Source organism: Lolium rigidum, chromosome 3, assembly GCF_022539505.1.
Source record: "Lolium rigidum isolate FL_2022 chromosome 3, APGP_CSIRO_Lrig_0.1, whole genome shotgun sequence".
In the NCBI taxonomy this organism is placed as follows: Eukaryota; Viridiplantae; Streptophyta; class Magnoliopsida; order Poales; family Poaceae; genus Lolium; species Lolium rigidum.
In genome coordinates, this window is record NC_061510.1 from 363,541,886 (window position 1) to 363,564,120 (window position 22,235).

The 22,235-nt window shown below is 44.6% G+C and overlaps 2 protein-coding genes across 3 annotated transcripts; one reads left to right on the forward strand and one right to left on the reverse strand.

Annotated features, from left to right (window-relative positions):
* The first annotated feature begins 3,273 nt into the window (after positions 1 to 3,273).
* LOC124700450 lies at positions 3,274 to 5,536 on the forward strand. The gene is made up of 2 exons (XM_047232577.1): positions 3,274 to 3,494; positions 5,305 to 5,536. The coding sequence occupies exons 1-2, from the start codon at positions 3,340 to 3,342 to the stop codon at positions 5,378 to 5,380; spliced, it is 231 nt and encodes a 76-aa protein (XP_047088533.1). The 5' UTR covers positions 3,274 to 3,339; the 3' UTR covers positions 5,381 to 5,536.
* Positions 5,537 to 10,665: 5,129 nt separating this feature from the next.
* LOC124704194 (BEL1-like homeodomain protein 4) lies at positions 10,666 to 21,355 on the reverse strand. Of its 2 annotated transcripts, XM_047236432.1 has the most exons (5): positions 20,984 to 21,355; positions 19,425 to 20,766; positions 17,887 to 18,272; positions 16,892 to 16,952; positions 10,666 to 11,732 (listed from the first exon to the last, which is right to left on the reverse strand). In XM_047236432.1, exons 2-5 carry the CDS (start codon positions 20,685 to 20,687, stop codon positions 11,175 to 11,177), a joined length of 2,268 nt encoding a protein of 755 aa, XP_047092388.1. In that variant the 5' UTR covers positions 20,688 to 20,766; positions 20,984 to 21,355; the 3' UTR covers positions 10,666 to 11,174. The 2 variants fall into 2 exon arrangements, with proteins under 2 accessions (XP_047092388.1, XP_047092390.1); XM_047236434.1 differs by lacking the exon at positions 20,984 to 21,355 and having other exon boundaries at positions 19,425 to 20,977.
* Positions 21,356 to 22,235: the final 880 nt, after the last annotated feature.

The window sequence follows — 22,235 nt, forward strand, 5'->3', positions numbered from 1 at the left end:
GCCTTTGGCATACCGGGGGTCATCCCCCCAACACTATGCTACGCCTTGATGCATCAATTACACAATATTACTTGATATCACTTGTCGATGTTATTAGTGCTATATTCACACCATCATATTTATGAGAGAGATCAAGAAAACTGTAAACCCGGCTCCATTTAAAACCATAAGAAATATATTTAAACTTGATTTAGTTGCACTTTTACTTGTAGCACATTATTATATCAAAAAATATAGAAAGAAACACTTTAATTTCTTTATTATTTAAGTTTTGTGTTACTTACACCTTTTTGCACCTGACAAACACTTCGGTGGACTTGGGGATACAAAATTGTTTCTATTACTTGACATGTTGTTTGAAGATGATTGAAGGAAGAACATGAATTTTTCCCTGAGAGTTTGATATAAATCCTTGAGTCGCCCTTGTGGGGAAAATCACCCTTGTTGCATCACTCTACACTTTAAGTCCCAACAAGATGGAGAAAACGTGTAGTTATATTGCCGTCAAGAAAGTATTGTTTGGCGCCATTGCTAGCGAAAAAGTTGGTTTCATTGCAATCTTGTTCATAACAATTGGAGCAACAACTTACTGCCTTCTAAGCATGGGGAGGACTACATCTCTATATATGCTCGGTTGTAAGAATTTCTTCATCCTTTTAGACTTGTTCTTTGTTCTTTGTTTTAGTTTTCAGTTTTCTTAATTGTATTAATTTACTTTTTGTTACAGTTTTTAGTTTGTGTTAATCTTGTTTTTCTTTCTTGTTTAAAATTGAAAAAACCATAGAAATTAGCTATCATTGATATCTCTACCTCAAGTATAGTCCATGCCCTAATGATGATGTTAACAACTTTGCACAATATCCTAGAGAATCTTTGATGGAAGCATGGTTTAGAATGAATGAAATTAACAAATAAAGTTTTTATCCTCATGCACAAATCCATATATTAACAAGCTTTTCGAATGGGCTAGACACATGGTCAAGAGTTTTCCTTGATTCTTTAACCCATATATTTTTGTTAATGCAAATTAGGATTATGTTATTTATGTGCTAATTAGTTTGTTTGGAAATCCCACACAAACTAAATAAGAAAAGAAAACTGAAAGGTTAAAACTCTATTTAGTAGATGTGGTAAAGAAATTAAATGATGTGGTAGGAGATGCTCCTATCCGAAGTTGTATTGATCATGCTTGCTCTCATACATGCTTAAGGCATAAGAATACAAATGATCTCATGGTTAAACTATCTGATGAAATAAACTCCTTAGAACTTTATGTGAAAACAAAGGATTTCACTCTAATATATGCTCATAATAGGATATCCTACATGAGCAAATTTTTGAACTTTGCTAAAGATATCACTGATTATCCCAAGGAAGCGAGTAAGAAACAAGATGATATTAAACAAGTTGAGGAGATTAAAATCTTAATGATATTCCTAATGATCGTCCACTAAATCTTTCAAACTGGTCCTTGCATGAATTATTAACAACGTTGCAAAAATATGCTAGTTATTCCTCTACTAATATGCGTCAAACAGATTTTGGATCTTATATCATTGATCTTGTGTTTAAAGAGAAAATAAATAGGTATAAAAAAGAGGGCTATGATACCACCTAAGATTGGGGATATATGGGAGCCAAAAATACATGTCACTATAGGAAAGATTAAATGCACAACTATGCCTATTTCAGATCTAGTCTGAGTGATATTCCAAAAACATTATATGATTCAATCAACATTGGTATTATGAAAAAAATGCAATACTAATTTAAAACTTTATGACCGCTCTACAAGAAATGCTTTAGGTAGAGTTGATAATGTCATGGTTGAATTTCATATGACTTATCTCCACATTGATTTTATTAGAATGGACACGGAGACTAAATCCCATGGAACACCTTTTCTTAGAAAGACATGTGCAATGATTGATTCGAAGGAAGGGAATGTGAAATTCCAGTTCACACATAAGAATTTGTTGGAGCACTTTCCAAGAAAGGAGGGATCAAAGAAAAAATGCTCCCATGATTGGAGCCCTTCTTGAATAAAAAGGTACAAATCCTAGCTATATGGCTTTAAAGAAAGTGTTTTATGAGAGGTAACCCGGTTATTTTTCTTTGAGTTTTTTTTGCTTTGTGAGTTTTTTTTGTAGAGTTATAGGTTATTTTTTATTTTCTTGTTTCATGTTAAGAGATGGTTACAAATGCTCAAGTTGCGGTTTTCTGCATGCCGCTATTTACCATTAAAAAAATCACCAGAAATCCACGTAACTTGAAATGATATGTGCTATTTATCCTAAATGCATCTTTTCATCGTCTGCATGCGCATATTTTTCTCAGATTATTCGGATTTTCCTAAGTGGCGTTTCAAAAATCATCTTTCAGTTGTTGTAATTTTAGATAGATTTTGTCCTATGTTGTTTTTATGACTTGTTTGAGTTATATGAGGTATTCTTTATAAATTCCTTTATCACTTAAGCTTCTGGACACTTGAATGACACTCTGGATATGTTGATCCCAAATTTATTTGAGTGTCTTGTCATAGTATGCTATCTGTTTTGCCACTAAATTAACCCTGCAGAAAAGAGTGGGAACTTTTTTTTATTGTCAGGTTTTTCAGAGAGAATGAAGCCAAACTAAATTAACGATCAAATCCAAGAATGGTTAAAAGCATAAGCTTGGGAATTCCCAATGCATCCCCTACATCAACACAAATCCCAGTTTTCAAATCTTCAAACTCTGCTTTTTGAACACTATGAGAAAATCTATGAACTTGGGGCGTCTTTTTGAGTCTCTTTTTTTTTACTTTTGTTTTCTTTTGAGAAAATCTATAAAACTTATTTTCTTCAAAATCTGGATGTATTTTCAAATCTCAACTTCTCTTAAATGTGAACATTTATCAAATGTGGACTTTTTCAAATTAGAACATTTTTTATGTGAACATTTTTCAATTTTTAAAATTTCAATATATTTTCGAATATTTTTTTACTTACAGAAACAGAATGATCTTTTATTTGAACACCAGAAACAGAATGATCTTTTATTTGAACACCAGAAACAGAATGATCTTTGTTAACAGAGAGAAACAAACAGAACGATCTCTGTTATGTACTTACATCAGCTGACCGAGAGGACAAATAAAAAGAAATGCGAGCTAATTGGGCCGGCCCCCGGGGAGCCCGCGTCGAGCGTCAACTAGGTGGGCCGGGCTGAGTTGCATTGCATCATTCCCAGAAACTGACGGATAGACTCTCAGGATCCAGGAAGTGCAGGCAAAGGGGGTTGGAGCTCCGGTCGCCGCCGCCGCCGCGACACCCCGACCGACGAGAGCGAGAGACGGCGATGGCGCTCACCAACTTCATCGTGACGGTGGCGGCGGTTGGCGCGGCGGTGCTCCTCTTCACCACCGACGTCCGCAAGTCCGGCGCCGTCTTCCGCCGCAACGCCCGCCAAATCCGGCACTGGCTCGAGGAGGACACCGCGTCCGCCGCATCCAAGTAACGCCGCCAAACTGCCCCCTCCCGAAAGCCTGCTTCCTTTTAACCTGCCTGTCTGCTGTTCTTGCTCAAGTTAGGTTGTTAGATGTGGATGCTACTATGCTAGTTTTAGCACGCCTCTTCATCGGGGATCAGTATCTAGGTTTAAGCTTAGGAGTCGTTTTAGATTCGGAGGGGAAATTTAGGAGTAGCTGTTTGAATATACGTTTTTAACGTTTTTTACAGTAGCTATTTTGAGTGGTGGACTCTAATATGGTTGGTTGATTTTTGTTTTTGTTTTTGAGCGAGTGGTTAATGCTAATACACTATTGCAGTCTCTCAAGGCAACCGTGGGAAAGCTGTTTGACTGGTGGTGGTGGATATAAATTGTGAGTAGCTAGGAACATTGTGAGGAGCTAGGGACCAAAATGGATGGGGTGGATTTGGCCTGATCCACCCAAAGAATTTACTTCTTTCATGAAAAACAAAAGCGTATTTTTAAGCATGGTTTGAGAAATGCAGGATTAAGTTTCTGAACCCGAATCTTAGAGCAAAGCAAAGACGATCAATGGTAGCATGTTCTGAGACTTTTTAATCCACCTGTGTTAGTTGTCGCCCTAGCAAACTATTCTCTTCAAGTGATTTTGCTAATTGCTCAAATATACACCCTCCGTCCATAAAAGGATGGCGAAGATTTGTTTCAATTCGGATATATCTATACACTAAAGAGCCTCTAGATCCATCTAAATTTAAACAAACTTGCGACATCCTTTTATGGACAGAGGTAGTATTTGAAGTTGATGTGTTAATGGCCTAAGGGAAATAGTCAAATAGACGCTTTAGGAAATGAAATCTATTCTATATTTGGATATATTGCTGTGGAATGAACTCTAGATTATGCTTTCTTTTTAAATTTCCATGCATATTTTGCAACAACATCTAATTAGCTATGTGATTAACATGTTATCCCCATTTCATTGTTTGAACATCCGAGCTTGACCTGGGTTGAGACCACTTCTTGATGTGGTTCAGACCCGGTTGGGCGTAGCTTGGTAAAGCTTGGAGGGATTTGTGTTATCCGGTTAGCCTAGGGCTTTGATCAAATGTCATGTTACTCTTGCTGTAGTTACCAAATCATGCTAAATGCTTGTTTGTACCTAGAGAAAGGAACACTGAGTCTCATGTTACATTTATAAAGAAATGACGCGTCGCGAAAGTTCCCATATTATCACCTGAAATATGTCTGCCTTCACAATCCAATTGTTAGCAATTAAGGATTTATCCCCTTCTGTTTCAAAAGTTATGGTTTCAAATTAACCTCCATATATCATACACCCTCCGTCCCATGAAACTTGTCTTGACTTTGTCCAAATAAATAGTGTCTAGATGCACCTAAATTTGGAGTTTTGGACAAAGTTAAGACAAGTTTCATGGGACGGAGTGAGTACATAAAAAGTGAAAAGTTAGTCTGTACAGAAGGTATATATATATGATAGTACTGAACACCTTTTTTAATCATAAACCTGTTGTAATGTGTAGTCCCCTATATATTCTCACTTCTCAGTTCGGTCTTTACCAGTGTAAACTATACACTCTACATATGTCAATATTTTTATGGTGGACTCTAATATAATTCGTTGATATTCTTGAGGCAACTGTGGGAAAGCTGATTGACTGGTGGATATGAATTTTAGTGGCTAGGGACAATCTGAGAAGCTAGGGGCCATGATGAATGTTGACATTGACAACACTTGTTGTACTTCTGTTGTTTATGAACAACACTATATTTCCTGTTTGCTTTAACTCATCGTTAAATTGAATAATGCTGCAGGTCTGCAAAAGAAGCTGTACCGCCTCCCAAGAAATTGGATGCAGAGATTCCCAAGGATAAGCCAAAGGATCACTGAAATCATTATGTTTTGTGCATGATATAACCTTTGTCATAGCTATGATCCTTGTGCATGACAAATATAACTGTCTACTCATTCTACCCATGCTGAGTCATAGAGATCTGTAGTAGCTCATAAATGTATGCATGCCAAATATGTTTTCATTTCTGGAGAGTATTCTGAGGTTTGTGTAGATGCAAAATAGAATGAAGCAACCATTTGACAGCTATCATCCTCGTGAGAACCTAAATATCTAGAGCTCACTTTAAAGCCTTTGTGTGTGAACGTCTATCCAGTGCAGCTGACATGATATGTTAATTCAGTGGAGTGATTCTTACAAGTAGTTGCATATACGAAATGATTTTGTTTTTAGCAGTCAACCCAACACTTTAATATCTTCAGTTTTGGAAAACTGCCATATAGGCCTTCCGTTTCGTTGCTGTAGACTGGGTATTGCCCCAAAATGTTAGTACAATCATCCATATTCAACTTTGAAAGCTGTGGTTCGTGAACTGTTAGGACAATCATCCATACGTTGGGTGTCTTGCATATTATTTTTACGTGTGTATCATGTTTAACCAACTGCTTGGCTAGCATGAAGCATAGTTTCATCATCTACTAAATTGTTCTTATTTTGAACAGTCAATCCAACACTTTGATATCTATTTTAGTATGGGGAAACCATCGTGGGCCTTCCACATTGGTACTATGGACTAGATACTGCCCCCTAAAAATTTATTTGCACGTGAAACAAGAAGGTCCGTTTTCTGGTTCACAATGGCCTGCATTATGAACAAATCCAGCTCAGTGATTTCTGTTTCATTGCACATATACTTCTGGAATTAAAAATGCTCATCATGTTCGTATTTCTGTTTTTTTATTGAATTCATCAGTCAACTGATTGGAGGCCCCTGCCCCATAGTTACCATGAATATGGATTTTATTATGCATGCTCATAACTTCATATTGGAATCTGCACAACTGTGTTTCGTGAACTTTTCGTGCAATGTTGTTACAGAACTCCATACATGAGTGTCCTGCATGTCGTTCTTTATGTGTGGGCCATGTTTAACCGACTGCTTGCCTAACATCAATTCATAATGGAAAACCTGGCCGCTTGAGTTTGATAGAGGCGACCTCCAACAGATGATCAAAATGGTTGGTACATTGATCCTACTACTGGTGGAGAAGTAGGGGCAGCAGATGTACCTCAAAGGTTTGGTGGCAAAGCTGGAAAGGAAGAACCTGATGTTTGGCATTGCAGACAGCTAGCAGCCTGAACCGCTCGCATCAGTTGATTCCCATGGTCACATAGCAATCCAGGCCATGATAACTGTCCTTCGAAGCTGTTGGTTTCAGTTAGGGCCGCAATCATCACACAATTTTAGGTTCGAAAAGCAACCATAACGCAGTTTTGAGCGGCAAAGGTGCTAATAATGCTAAGATGACATGAACAAGACCTGACATGCTGGCGGTTGACCGTTGTAAGAGCGGTATTGCTGGAACAACGGAGAGCCTGGAAGCAGGGTCTCCATGTTCTTCGATCTTTAGAGTTGGGGCGTCAAAGGCTCAAAGCTAGAATAAGACTGCTCTGAACTGTTAGGTAGTTAAGGTACTGTAGGTTAAGGATCCAGGCCTTTCCCAGGTGACCTCATCACTGTGTCGCATGCTGCAACCAGAAGTTGACATCACCATGTGCCCAACACCTGGAGCACGTAAGTTAAGTTTGAAGCTTATAAATTGGCATGTCAATGATGACTGTAAATCCAGTCGGCTGTCAGAAAGCTTCACTTCAGAAAGGGAAAAATAGTCTGAAAGATCGTGCTAGGCTGGTATCTCCTCTTTAGTCGGCCCAATCAGGCCGAACTATGCACTGACTGAAACAGTTTCCTCTTAGTTGCAATTTGACGCCAACCTCTAGTAGCACCGCCGAAGGCATCACACGAGCGGCTAAATTAACCGGAGAGTCCGCCATTGATTGATCGATATACGGCTGTCCTTTCCGGCCGGTACCGGAGGAGATGGGCGATGGTTTCTTGGACCGGTGGACGAGCGCATTGAGTGGCGGATTGATCCGCCTGCTTCCTTCCTTCCTCTGGCAACCAAATCTACCAAGCGTGTGCGTCCCTGTCGTCCGTGCTGCTGCTGCTGCCCATCAATCAACCACAATTTCTCACATTAATGGGCCCGCTCAATCTCAATCATGTTGCCTCCGCCGACGTACTCCCTCTCTCACAGTTTATAAGGCACGCGCGTGCCCCTAGGTCGCAAATTTGATCAAATTAGCATTAGTTATATGTTATAAAAATTATATCATTAGAAAGTTCAAATGTTCTATTTTTTAATGATATAATTTTGTAATATATAATTTGAATTATATAGGTTAAATTAATGACCTAGGGGTACGCGCGCGCCTAATAAACTGTGAAGGAGGGAGTACAATGAGGCTGCACGCCGCCGGCGACGGCCCCGACACCGCCTCTGCCACAAGCGGAGCCGACGCCGGCCAGCCTCCCAGAGCATATACGTTAACATTTTCTATCTGAACTTGCTAGCTCCACCTGAGCGTACGACTGGCGAGCTACCGCTGCTCTGTTCCTTTCAGATATTTCTGCACTTTTTTCCACCCTCACGGGGAAAGATTTCGTCCTGGCGTACCCAACTACCGTTTTTGGTTGCCAGCCCCATGTGTGTCCTTTCCATGGTTGCTTGCTCTGGCCGATCAGCAACGAGATTAATCGAGTCCACAGATGAACAGTTTTTTTTTCTGTGAAACAAGGCAAAAGATTTGCCACTTTCATTAATCAAGCCATCAAGGATGGACGTTGCTACACGGTGCTATAGCACCGGTTAGTCTACCGGAGTGCTCTCCCTGAAATAGTATGTGGACCCCATGATTGAAAGCGACACCTTACCAAAAGTGGAAAAATATGCGTTTCCACCGTGTGAAACCAACACGTCGTCCCTAGAATGGAGCACGCACTTTTTATTCCTTCCCCTCGTCACCTCTGCAGCTAGCTTCGTAATTTACGGACCGTAAGTACATCTCAAGATTAATGAAGTACATCCTAATTAATTTCATCCTTTGGTCCTTTGCAAAAAAATTACTACTCCCTCCAATTCATATTAATTGACTTCAATATGGATGTATATAGAACTAAAATATGTCCAGATGAACCGGAGGGAGTACATCCCATGTGCCCCAAAGCAACTCATACCAGCTAGTTCTGATTCGAATTAGGGATGTAAAAAATAACAGCAAATTACATCTGATGTGCCCCAAAATAACTCATACCAGCTAGTTGTGATTCGAATTAGGGATGTAAAAAAATAACAGCGGTGTATGTAGAAAAATAGTAAAATTACATATAGTTGCAAAAAAATTACATGTAGAATTTGAGGTACACCTTGACCTTCCATCACTCTGGATGTAAGAAAAAAGTAAAAAGTACATAATTTGCAAAATAGTTACAACTATAATTCGGGAAAAGATACTATTATTATATCCTCCTACGATCCCTCGTATGTAAAAAAATCACTATTGTTACATTAGATTCGAGGAAATATAAGCAACTTATTTAAAATTAAATGTTGATGTGCAGATCTGGCCCTAATGAACTTCTAAGGAAACACTATTTGGAGAGAGAATAAAAGATTGAGAATAATTTTCGTAGTAGAAACACATAAGAGCTATCTTAAACGAACCCATCTCCAGGAGCAACAATGGTTTAAAAAGAGATGAAGTAATTACATGGAGAAGCAAAAAAATCCAACGAATCCTTGCATAATCAGTTAATACCATGATCTAACAACCAATTGGCTCACGATGTATGGCAGAGTCGGGCTACTCACGATCCAGTGGCTCTGCTCCCCACGGATCTGTACCGCCCTACACCACAACAGCATCTGCTACTGCCACCGTCGCCATGGCCGTCTCCTTGAGCACGGGCGTGCGATCTCCCCAACCCGCACCACCACATCTTCCCATGGCCGCCGCCCTTCACATCTGGAGCACCATGGCTGCTAATTCCTCTCTTCCCCACAGCCGCGCAAGGCCATGCTCGCCGCCCTTCACCTTGGGAGCGCGGGCGCTGCCGGTCCGCACCACCAGCACCTCTCGCCCCTCCTCCGCCGACCTCATGATACACTGGATTGAGGGTCAAGCACTCTCGCTTCCGCTGCCCCTGGTTCGAGTTTGTGAGGAGAAGATGCAGGTATGCGGGTGGGGATGAGGAATTAGTGGACGAGAGGGGAGACGCGTGCGCGTGGTCCTCGCTGAATAGCCATCCATCGCCCGATCTTGATCCGACGGACGCGAGAGTGGGGCACTGCGTAAGACAACAGCGTGCCCTAGCATTAAATAGAAATTGGGATCAAGGATAAGGTTTTTAGAACAAATGTCTTGTCGACGCCAAGAATTTCACATACAACATACTCTTTGGGATTACGTTACTCAAGAAATTCGTGTTGGCGATGCTCCACATTTTGGCCTCGTCCTTTGATCTTTGCGATTACAATGTGAGCCGACGAAGCGTGATGACGAAAAACTCTTGCGTTTCGCTCTTTTCAAATCACCCGAGACACAAGCATAAGGAGCAAGGTCATAGCCTTCTAGGAGTTTCCATGTCCCAAGGCCATCCTCACCCACCAATCAAAAACACTTTCCTCGTTAGCCCAAAGCGTTGTATGAATGTCTACTTACCCACATCAAAGAAGAATGGCATTCCAAATTCTTAGGAAGAAGTGACACTTGAAGATAAGGTGAGATACGGACTCTTGAACTTGATTGCGAAGCGAACAATTCCCACAATTTGGCCATTCTCTTCTAGCCAATCGGTACGACGTTCAAACTCTATTTTGCAAAACTAGCAAAACTAGCCAAGCTAAGCTCTGTTCATGGACTGAGGAAAGAGTTTTTTTTTTGCGAATTAACTGAGGAAAGAGTTAATTAGCTCTTGGAGTTGCATTACTTCGCCTGGCTACTTACGTACTACACTGACGACTGATTGATTCATTGATTGATAGGCCCGACCATTGTCCAATCAGGCCTGTTAATGAATTCTACTGTAAAAACTAGTAGCAATTGTTGGTACTACGTGCTGTTTTCAGCAGCAATCGGAGACGAGAAACTTGCCCCGACATGGGCATCAATTGGATTCCCCAAAAGGTGGGGCAAAATCAAAGGAGCCACGCACAAGTTGCAGGTACATGCCAGCCAGCCGTGACCACACTTGTACTGGAGTGTATGTATGCACATCTACTCTTCTTTTAGCCCGTAGGCCGTAGCCATGTGTACACATAGGTTTATGTCCCCCCAATATATGCATGTATATGTATGTATGTTTCTCTTATGTTCAGTTACAGATGGAAGAAAGGAGAAAAAAAATAGGTACACCAAGACTAAAAAAGGGACAAAAAACACAACATGGAACAGAACAGGAGAACAAAAAAGGTGTGACTACAACTAACATACACTTCCTATCTTTCTTTTCCTGTATACAGATTTTGCTTAGCCCCCCAACAATAATGCCTAACAAAAGCAATTAACCTAGCTAAATTAAGAATCATGTGAGGAGGAAGAATAAGAAGAAGAAAATGAAGATGACGAAGACTTGTCTCATATTAATATAGCCCATCCCATGCATCACTCTCCAGCAGGCACCATGAATGTTTATCTCTCTAGATCCCGATCGATCACTCTCTACTCTTGCTGCTTTCTTCTCCCCCTTTTGATCTCCTCAATGCATGCTACTCCGGATGATGCAATGCATGTGCGTGAGCCATGAATGAATAATCAAGATATGTGTAGGCATCAGCAACCATTGTAGTCTCTCAAGGAGAACCGGCCGCTGGCGTCCGGCCCCGGGTTGCCGGCGCCGGCGTGCTGCAGGCCAAGCGTGAGTGACACGTCGCCGGTGGCCGCCCCTGTGGTGGCGGGCCCGTACCTCATCCTGACCCCGGGCTCGAACCTCCCGTACAAGTCGTCCGCGGCACCGACGTGCGCGTCGCCGCCGAGGAGCTCGACCGGGTCGAGGCCGACGAAGGCGGCGTCCGCCGCCGAGGGCCCCGCTGCGCCGGGGTCGAGCTTGTGGGGGTGGATGCCAGGCATACCGTGTTCTTGCTGGATGCCATACCTGCCGCCGCCGTGCTGCATTACTACTCCTTGCGGCTGCAAGTGAGAGTGCTGCATCGCGCCGGTGGTCGTGGGGGAGTGCATGTCGTCGGCGCCGGAGGGGTCATTGCCGGACTCCGGTCCGCCCGCCCCACCGCCGGCGGAAGAGCCCTCGAGCTCCTTCGTCTCCTGCTGATACATCTCCTCGATCATGGGCTTCCATAGCCGGACTCGGGCGTTGATGAACCAATTCGATACCTGGAGTGGATCCAAAGGTAAATCAAAGGAATTATTGCAGGCATAGGACGGGTCCATAGAGCAATGGCGCCATGCGTGCATGCATGCATGTTTGCAGGGACGTGTAGGGCAGCTAGCTACCGTAGTTCAGCAGTCCTAGCTGTCATTTTCGGTTTTACCACGCTTATTTGTCCTGTTTCGCTTGTGTCCTATGCTTTCGTTTTCAATTAGTAGTTCCTTTCCACTATTATGAACGTCAGGTTAGATGTTTATGTATGTGTCTCTGGCTCGTTGCTCATGACTAAATGGTAAATGTAATTAAATTGACATTATCCTGGCTCTTTATCCGCAAAAATAACTGCCAGGCCTCCTACCATTTTCCGTTGCAAAGATGTCACTGAAAAATATTTACATAAGAATAAGATACATATAACACCGAAAACTAAATTTCTTCGCGTGTACGACATTCATCCTAATTAATTTGTTAGGAAGTACTTTATATGGCCTCCTAGAATAATTTGGTGTGTTGAATGAAAAAGCAGCAGCAGCAATAAACCATTATTATCAGACAAAATGTGTTGAACCATAAACTAAGTATATACCTAAATTTAAAATTAATTAAAGTAAGATTCTAAAGCAAACAAACATAAGAGCAACGATTTAGTAGTAGATCATAATAGGAAATGATCAATCTAATAAATAAAATACAGAATAAATAGTTAATTGTGTTAGTATTTTTATTATTATAATTTTATCTATATTTTAATTAGTAGCCGACGCAATGGCACGTGTATCAAATCTTTTAGCTAGTACCTGAAATGAGTTCAAAAGGGCAAGGATACCCGCACTAACTTAGATTTGAATTATGTAAGGCCTCGTGGGCATGTATGTTGGTTCACAAAATAATCGTGTATTACATCCTTAAATATTCCTTACTGGCTAACTCCTGATACATGATAGTTTATACTAACCATGATGAGCAAGTTCTTCATACGGAAATTGGACATCATATGTAATATCATGATCAAAAAATGGCGTACCTAATTTTTGCTGCATTAAGCTTCAATTTTTTTTTGCTGCATTTATGTATTTTTACCAAATTAGTGTATATGTGTATAAGTTGACTTGATTGATTTGGGGGTTTAAGCAACCAAGTCAACCTATACACATGTACACTAATTTGAATCTGATTAAGTTTACACATATACACTAATTTGAATCCGATTAGTTCAAGGAAGAATTTCTACTGGAGAAACAAGATGAACACAAAAAATGTCAATTAACTCGGTAGAACTGAAATGTACTGATATAAAAGCAATTTTCCATGCAAAGATGACTTAAGAATTTTATTGTTTTTATTGTTTGCAAACAATTTTTTACATCCTCCTAAAAATCATTTTTAGAATCTCTTAAAATCAATTCCCGTTTTCTTTTTTTAGCTCCTTGAAATTACATTCCCCGGTCTTGAAGTTTATTCCTGTTTTTTGGGAAATGATCGATATTGGTCATGTGAAAAAATAATATTATACTAACTTTGTTTTACTGTTCACATAGTTGCCACCAAAGCGAAAACAGTTTTTCTATGTTAGAAAATGATTGTTAAGTACCCCCAAGCCAAGGCTAGCTCCTAGGTGCTTAAATTATTTGCACAGAGATTTTTGTGAACCAAGGTAGCTAGGTGGCACACATCAGTCAGATAAACTAAAAGAGAATATATTAATTATGTTGCTTCAAAATCAAGGCACATGTAGTTGGTTGCATAGAAGATACCATCGGTTGCATAGAGAGTTTGCGGACGCATACACGTTACCACAATGTTGATGTAATCAAAGCCTTATGAAATAAACAGTTGGTTAAGATAGTTGGACCAGATCATGAATTAGAAGCAGGGATTCTCCGTCTGAATCAAATCAGGTAGGTTCACTAGTCAATTTGTAGCTATATATACGTAAAAATAGTTGGATGGTTAGCTTGGAATAAACGGGCGTGTACCTACTGGATAGACTCAATAAAACTACGGTGCTAACGAGGGGAGAAGGTTAATTACATCCTAAATAAGCTCTACCGAAGACATACTGCTAGCTGTAATTCATCATCATAAGTTGAGAAGTATATTTTCCTTATCAAAGTTACCGTGACACACAGCTCATAGGCTAATTTTAAATGATGTTTAGTTTGACAGAGGCACCATCCTAAAAAATATTAAATATATTTTATAGTGTTAGTTAAGGCTACCAACTGTTGTTGAGCTGAGATACGAAGAATATATGTTCACAGAGCCGAGCGGGTGTAGATTATCTCCGGATGAAGGGTTTTTCTTGTGGCCTATAGGTAGCATCGAGCTATCGACCACACACATGCATGCCTGTGGAGTTTGTTCACGAGTCCCGGAAGAGATATCACGCGACAAGGAGCTGAAGATGGACAGGGCTTGCGTTGTCGCATTGGGCAAACAGCTAAGGAAAAGTTTGTACTAACAGGCTAGAGAGGGGCATGGGATAATTAGGACATGCATGAGGGGTACCTGTGAAGGGACCACGTCCATCAAAGGTACAAAAGTGAGAGATGAACAGAAAGATAGACAGATACCTAAAAAACAGAAATACGAAAGCATATATACGAATAGCTAGTGTACGCTTCCAATATGTGGATATGCCTGCACCGTCGAAAGTGCGTTGCGATAATTTCTTTAACTCTAATATGTGTGGACAATTGGATGGCTGAAAAGCACCATTATCGAAAAAATGGATGGCTAAAAAAATGATGATGTGGCTAGCTTGAATTTATAGGTAGACTATTATTAGCGAGATGGCATAGATAATATGAAGGCTAAAAAATGGATAATATGGATAGCATACATGTAGAGATAGACTATCATTAACGAATTGGTGGGGTTTTTTTTTTGCTTTATTAAAGACAGGGATTGCGTGGATCTTGAAGTATGTGCATTTGTACTACAATTACAAACATGCACTTATCTTAAATTATAATATACATATTGTTTTTAAATAGAATATCTACTAATTTTCTTAAAATCATTAATTGGGATGGTGATACCAAAACCAAAACAAAGCACACATGACACTAAAGGGTAATCCTAGACCGGCAACTACTAGAAGCCCTTTCGAAGGGAAAAAAATGTTTGTTGGTTGGGAGCGGGAGAACGCTATCTCCAACCATGACACTATGATGCTCTTGTAGCCTACATTTTAAAATCAATTCGATATGCATTACAGTTAATAATTTAATATTTGAAAACTATGAGATATTTTACCAGCATTATTCGGACCACCATGTAGATTTTACCTATGTAGTGGTGAATTTTGTTTGTATCAATATGTTGTATAAATTACTACAAATACCACCAAAAAATAATACAATTTTTAATGCCACTTTACAACAAAATTTAATTATATTTTTGTAGAGGAAATAATACTTATTGTTTTGGAAAGGAGGCACACTGATTTTTTCAATGCTACACCCATGTTGATAAATCCACATTGTGTTCTTTCTACACTTTTGCTGAGTATGTATATATAAAAGTCCCAATTTTAGTTGTGATTTGAGTTGAATATGTAAGAATAGTGATGTTTCATATTTTTATGTATATTTATGATTTTTCTAGGCCAAGAAAGAAGGATACAATTAGCCCCCACAAAGATCTAACTACCAACCGGCAAGTTAAGGCATCAACCGGAGTCGAGTCATAAATATTCATGTGAGAGACTTCGCCCATGAACTGTAAGGAAAGGTCGTCGTCATAGGACATAGTCTTTGTAGATGGGCACATAATCCACAAGTTAGTGAATATCCTTTAGCATGGCTTTCTAGCCTGCCCTAGGCGGGTCTCCATGGACGGGTATGCAGCATTAGTTGATGGTGCTCCCTTTCCACTGACGACCACCTACCAGTGGAGCTAGAACATCCACTAACAAGAAGTCACTCACTCGAGTTGAACACACTAGTGTAGTGGTTTAAGTACCCATACGGGGATGGTCGATAAAGGGTAGTGATGCATCCATGAGATCCATGAATTTCATTAGTAAGAGAGGAAATGGGTTTAACTAGAAGGAACAACCAAAACAAAAATCCACACGAAGAGCGATACTATGGGTGACATAATTGTTACCCACTGGCCCTAGACTAACCATTCGCTCGCACGGTTATGTCGATGAGCCGCCAACAACCAAGCTCATCACACGTTGTCAATTTTTTTTTTCATGAACTTCGGGCCCTTGCAGTCACAGGGTAGGGGTGTCAAGCGGCTTGAAAGGCAGTCGGAAAGAGTGTTTTGATTTGGATACAATCTAGGTTAGAAGGAGTGAAGGCTAGCTAGGTCGTGGCCAACTCGGGAACAAATAATTCACGCCCAAGGGCAATAGGTCATGAGATGCCCAAGCGGTTGATCGCGTCGGAAAAGCGGGCAAAAGTAGAAGTTTTGGTCGTTGCTGACTTGTAGAGCCCCGCACCATTTAGAATAGGCATGATGACGGCCATCTGGCACGTAGCTCACGAAAGTGTTATCACTGGGGCCAGGGTATAGATACAATATGTTTTCTTTAGAGAGAACGTGTAGAATAACACTTCGAGTGCTCTTTTGCAGGAATGTTGTTCATTCTTATTTTATTTTTACAAACAAAAATGCCCACGATGTTCTCCACATGCTCCTTTTAAGCCGATTATGACGAGATGCTACATTACTAAATATTTATTAATGTTTATATGTTTTCAAGATAAGTTAAATGCTTTTGTGGTACACAATTTGTTAAGCTGGTACTGTATTCGGTTGCAATGCGTCTAAGTAGTTGGTAGCATTTAGGGATAATAAAATATATTTACGCGGCAACTATTATCAGTTTTTCTTAGCTTCAATTTTTGTACTATGTGTTCCATGCTTGCTCATAAACCAACTAAAAGCGTTTACTAGATGCTATAATCAGCATCCATCTTTAGATACTCCCAAGATCAAAGGAGCTAGTAGTAGTTAAGACTGACGCTGCATGCAACAGCTCTATTTGGAGTTTGATGCCAAAAGGAATACTGCGGCCATCCAATCATAGACCAAACAAACAGCACAATCTCGGGTAAGGTCAACAGTGCGACGAACGACACCATGCATGCATGTATACGGTGTATGTGCAATGCGTGCACACTGTGCATGCAGGGGAAGTGGCACAAACCTGGTTCCTGGACAGCCCCGTCTGCCTCGCCAACAGGTGCTTATCGGCGTCGCTCGGGTACCTGCATGCAGACACGGCAAACAAGGGATCAGCATGCATACAAGATGCAAAATGGACACACGTTCGTTAAGGCTGCATGCATTCCTGCCAGCCTGCTGCCTTACTGCACAAGCAGCAGGAGGAACAGCACAAGCACTCCATGCGGGCAGTGCACTATTCAGCAATCATATACGAATTATACGTGCGATGGTCATACAATGAGCATCACATGCAGTTGGATGCAGCCAAGCAGGACAAACTGAAGCGGATTCCTAGATAAATTATCCTCTGAAGTTTGATCTCTCGCAGAGAGCATGGCAATGGCCGGGATAGACTTGCAACGTAAAGGTTGCTACCACTCGGCCCATGCTGATACTACATGCATGCAGAAGCCAGAAAAGGCTCCTACTAGGAATGAATGGAGAATTGCAGGCGAAGGCAGCGTACGTGGAGCAGCTATATATGTAAGCTTTTGCGCGCGCGTGAAAAGCTTGAACAAAAGAGGAGCAGAATTCCTGCTGCTCCTACGTTCACTGACAGGCAGTATCTATCCAGCCCTGCTGCAGCCACTAGCCGCAGTAAAAATTAGTGGAGAAAGTTGAATTTCTGCAATGATGGGAAAGTAATCCTGGAGCAGGAGGGGCAAAAGGGGAGGAATATGCACAGTCCCCGGCATGGCTGATGGCCCCTGCCCCTGCCGGCCGGTTGGTTTTAGCGTGGATCTCGAAAAAATTACAGCTTTAGCTAAAGCAATGCAGCAGAAAACAAGAAAGAGGGAAGAGAAAGATAGCGCAGGAACAAAGCAGAAGCTGCCCTACAACACCATGTCGACAGATCGATCCCATGCACAAAGCATAATGCAAAGTCCAAGACAGGCTAGAAGAACCTAGAGATAGAAGAAGGAACAGTAGTACGTCTGATGCATGCAAACGGAGGAACAGGTTGAGTACACGTACGGGTGTAGGAAGTGCTCGAAGAGCCATGATCGGAGGATGGAGACGGAGCGCTCGGGGAGGCCGCGCTGGGGCCGCCACGCCTCCTGCTCCATCATCCCCATGTGGTGGAAGGCGCGCTGCTGCCGGAGGCTCTGGTCGATGGCGCGCAGCCGCGGGGTCTCCCCCTTGGTCAGGCCCGACCCTGTGCCGGCGTCCTTCTCCCCCAGCAGCTCGCAGCTCTGCCGGAGCTGCCCCGCGATGGCGTCCTTGAGGCACCGGAAGTGCCGCGACATGGCCTTCTGCGCCAGCGCCGTGTACGGTGTCGCGGCGCCGAACCCCATCACCGAGTCGAAGAAGTTCACCACCATCTGCATCTGGTCGCAGTAGTGGTTGTAACGACGATCCACCTGCATGCAAAATCAACTGTTTTACCCCATCGATCACCATGCATCTTTTCAAAGGAAATTAAAACTCAAAGTTACTGCACGCAAGAAACAAACTTTGGTTGCGGGCAATTAAGGCACGGGCGTGGCGTATCATGTGTCGCTGGCACAATTATGAGAAATGGGGGTGGAAAGATCGAACGAGCGGAGGGAGGCGCATGCAGCAGGCCCACGGCCGTTTGGCAACAGGAAAGCCATGCGGCTAGCTTGCATGTGCTGATTTGTTCCTGTGCGATCGCTGATCTCTTGCCAATTATGTAGGAGGAGGAGTAATATATAGTATCTCCACGGACATGTGACTGCTACCTCTTTCTCTCGTACTTTGTCACTGAACTGTGCCTATTCTAACTAACTGATCGGATCCCCACACTAACCTACCTGAGCTCACTCGGGCTAGCTGAATGCTTGCTTGGAGCACTCTCTTGCACCAGCCAGATAAATTTACTAGACTAGAATCATAGCCTCTTTCACACAACACTAGCCACTAATGTATATATGATCAAGAAAACTTTCATGACGTGACAGAAATCATATACTATGTGTATGTGTTGATGGATCGATGGAAATATAACAATATAAACTGGTGGCCGTACTTTCTTTCCCTTTGTGGGGAAGAAGATATGGAAAGAGAGAGTGCACAAAAAAAAACATAAAGAAATATGGGGAGGCGATGAATGCTGCGGCAACAGCAGCTATCACGGCAACAACCGCACAAAAAGAAATGGGATGTTACTATGATTGGAGATCCAATATCCCCCTTGGAGTTTGCGTCGTGACGATCCCACCCAAAAGCTCTGCTCCTGCCGCAGCCACTGCAGTGCATGCCGTTGGCGGCCGCCTCCTCGATCCCTCTGTGCATGCCATGCAAGTCACCTGCTTGGTAAAAAAAACTCACAAGAGCCAGTTCGCTTGTTCTGGAGTTGGACACTTGGACGGCCGTACGAGCTGGCTAACCCTACCATGCTACGGGCTACCTACCGTCCGTTGCACCTACCTGAACTACGCCGGCACGCGCCACCGCGTCGCCGGCCGGAGCTAGCTATGGACACCATGCATGCATGAGAAAGAAAGAGATCGGGAGAGTGAGAACAGCGTGTGTGTTTGTGGGGTACGTGCCTCGTCGAGCATGGAGATGAGCTTGGCCTTCTTGCGCTGCTGCTCGAACCGGTCGGCGGGGGACAGCTGCGGCGGCTCCTTGGACGCCGACGACGGCGACTGGGCGGCGCCGGAGCTGGACGCGCCGCCCTTGCTAGGGTTCGACGCCGACCCACCGGCGCCGGCGCCGCGCCCGCCGCCGCCCTTGATCGTCTGCCCGCGCCCCACGCTGCAGAACTCGTCGAGGAGCTCCTGTGCCGCGCGCGTGTACTTGGAGTTGCGCAGCACGCCCGCCACGCCGGCGGGGCCGTACCCGACGTGGAGCTGCTGCCCGAGCGACCCCACCTGGCCGTGCAATGCCATCGGGAGCTGCTGCTGCACCGACGGCGCCTGCTGCTGCTGCTGACGGTTGAAGTAGAGCACGCCGTCCCTCACCCGTAGCTCCTCGGCCTGTTTCGCCATCTCCAGCTGCTGCAGCGACGGAGACAGCGAGAGGGACAGGCCCTGCCCTTCCACCACGCCGCCGCCGAATGAGCCCGCGCCGTACGCCTGGAAGGCCTCGTGGTGCTGGATGGCGGACTGCGCGTCCGACGGCGGAGGCGACGTCGGCGGCGATGACCTCGACTGCTGATGCTGATGCTGAGGGTTCATCAGAAACAGCTGCATCGCGGCGGCCGGGTCGGTGGCGAGGCCCGCCATGCCGCCTGGCTGCTTGGGCGATGACGTCTCACCTAACAAATTGGCTCCGCCGGGGCCACCGCTGCCGAACCAGCCGCCGCCGTCGCCGGACGCCAAGCCAGCTACTACCCCTCCCGGCGCTTGCCGGAACCCGTAGCGGTAGTTGGCGTTCATCTGGCTGGCCAACAGCTCGGTGGCGGAGGGCCCCGCCGGCGTCTGCGCGGAGAAGTTGAACATCTCGGCGAGCATGTTGGATGCGCCCGCGGCCGCAGCGTGGTCGTACATGGCGCCGGGCTCGGCGCCGTGGTCGTCGCCGTCGATGGGGAGCAGCCCGGCGGCGGCCGGGTCGAAACCCTGGACCCTCAGCTTGTCGCGCCGACTCTGCTGCGCCACGTGGTGCTGCTGCTCTTGCTGCTGCTGGTCCTGCTGGCTAGATCCCGCCCGGTCGAAGCCATCGGAGGAGAAGCCGTAGACGCCGCTGTGGAATCCCTGGGAGTGGGACATAGAACTCGCGGTGGCCGGCCGGGGGCCGTCGTGGATCACCGCACTGCTCTTTGGTTGGCTCACGTGCGCCGTCGTCTGACACGGTGGCGTTGCTATACCCATGCTGGTGACGGCGCCACTGTCATCATCGTCGTCGTCGGCGCCGAGAAAACTGATCCCCTCTTCCTCCGCAGCTAGCAACCTGGGAAAGTCATGGGCAACAACCACGGCATCAGAAAAGAAGAACCTAACAATAATTAAGAATCGGAAACCGGAGGAGAAATTAAAAAAAGATTCCGATCTCTCCAACTCCCGCGACTTGGCAATCACGGATGAACAGCTTGAATTGAACTGAATCAAAGCAGTAGCTAGCTATAGCTAGCAGATATAGCATAGCTATTTTTCCGTCGGGCGTTTACCTATGAGTCGGAGCACATCGTTATCTCGGCGAGGGAGTGAAAGGCTTGCCAGCTCCGAGAGACCTCCTCCTCTCCATCTCTGTCTTCTCTTGTCTCCCTCTCTCCCTCTCGAAATCTCTTTATCTCTCTCTCTCTCTCTCTCTCTCTGCTGCCGTGAAGAGTGACTAACTCTATATTTTTCTCCTCCCTCCTTTGTCCGGTCGGGAGCAGCAGCAGTTCTTGGTCGCCTTGTGCAATCGCCTTCTGAAAGGGAAGAGCGACGCAAAGGGGGAGGGCGGGGAGGCTAATATACAGCCCCGTACTGGGTGGTGGCACTTGAAGAAAAAAAAAACTCTCAGTTTGTGTGCTGCTGCTCTGCTGCTGATCACTCCTGCCTGCTGCTGATGATATCGGAATTGGACAGAGCCCAACCCAAAGGGGGGCACTAGCTAGGAAAACGTCGCTCTCTCACCTCACTCCTTTGGTATCACCCCCCTCACTTTTATTCTTTCTAATTTCCCTCTGCGTTTAATAATCAGCGTCGTTGTTGTGTGCTAGGGTTAACTTATTATTGCTGGTGCTGCTGATGTCGTACCCTTGTTTTTCTTTGTCTCCCCTTGCTTTCTCCCCCTTCCCTTTTCCCACTCTCTACTAGCTACTGTCTTAGAGCATCTCCACTCGTCCCCCCGAACAGGCCCCCGGCGAGCGTTTTTTCCATCCAGACGGCGTAATTCGGCCCAGTCGCGCCCCCGGTTCCTCGTTTTCGTCCGGATTTGAGCCTAAATCCATCCGGCGATCCCACGCCATCCCCGGCCCCCCGGGGAGCGCTCGGGGACTCCGGACGAAACGAAAGCGCGCGAAACGGCGAGGCAACTTCCGCGCATCCGGTGGCCCCAACTTGTCGGCGAGAGAAACCGATCGTCGTCCTCATCGCATCGTCTTCCGCGCGCCGTGAAAGCCTCGCCGCCGGTCGGCATTCGCCGGCCACGCGGCGAGTTAATGTCGTCGTCTTCCGCGCACGCATCGTCTTCCGCGCGCACTAAAGGCTGCCGCCGGTCGGCTCGCCGCGGACGCGTCGCATTCCACGCGGCATTTAATCCCCACGCCGACCCACGCCTATATACGCCGGTCCGAGCCACCGCGAGGCGTACCCCGTGCTCCACTCTCCCTCCGCTCTCCCTCTGCTCCCAAGATGGCGTTCTACGACGACGACGGCGCAGCCAACAACGGCTTCCCCGCCGGTCGCTCCACGCGTGGGAGGGCACCTCCTCCG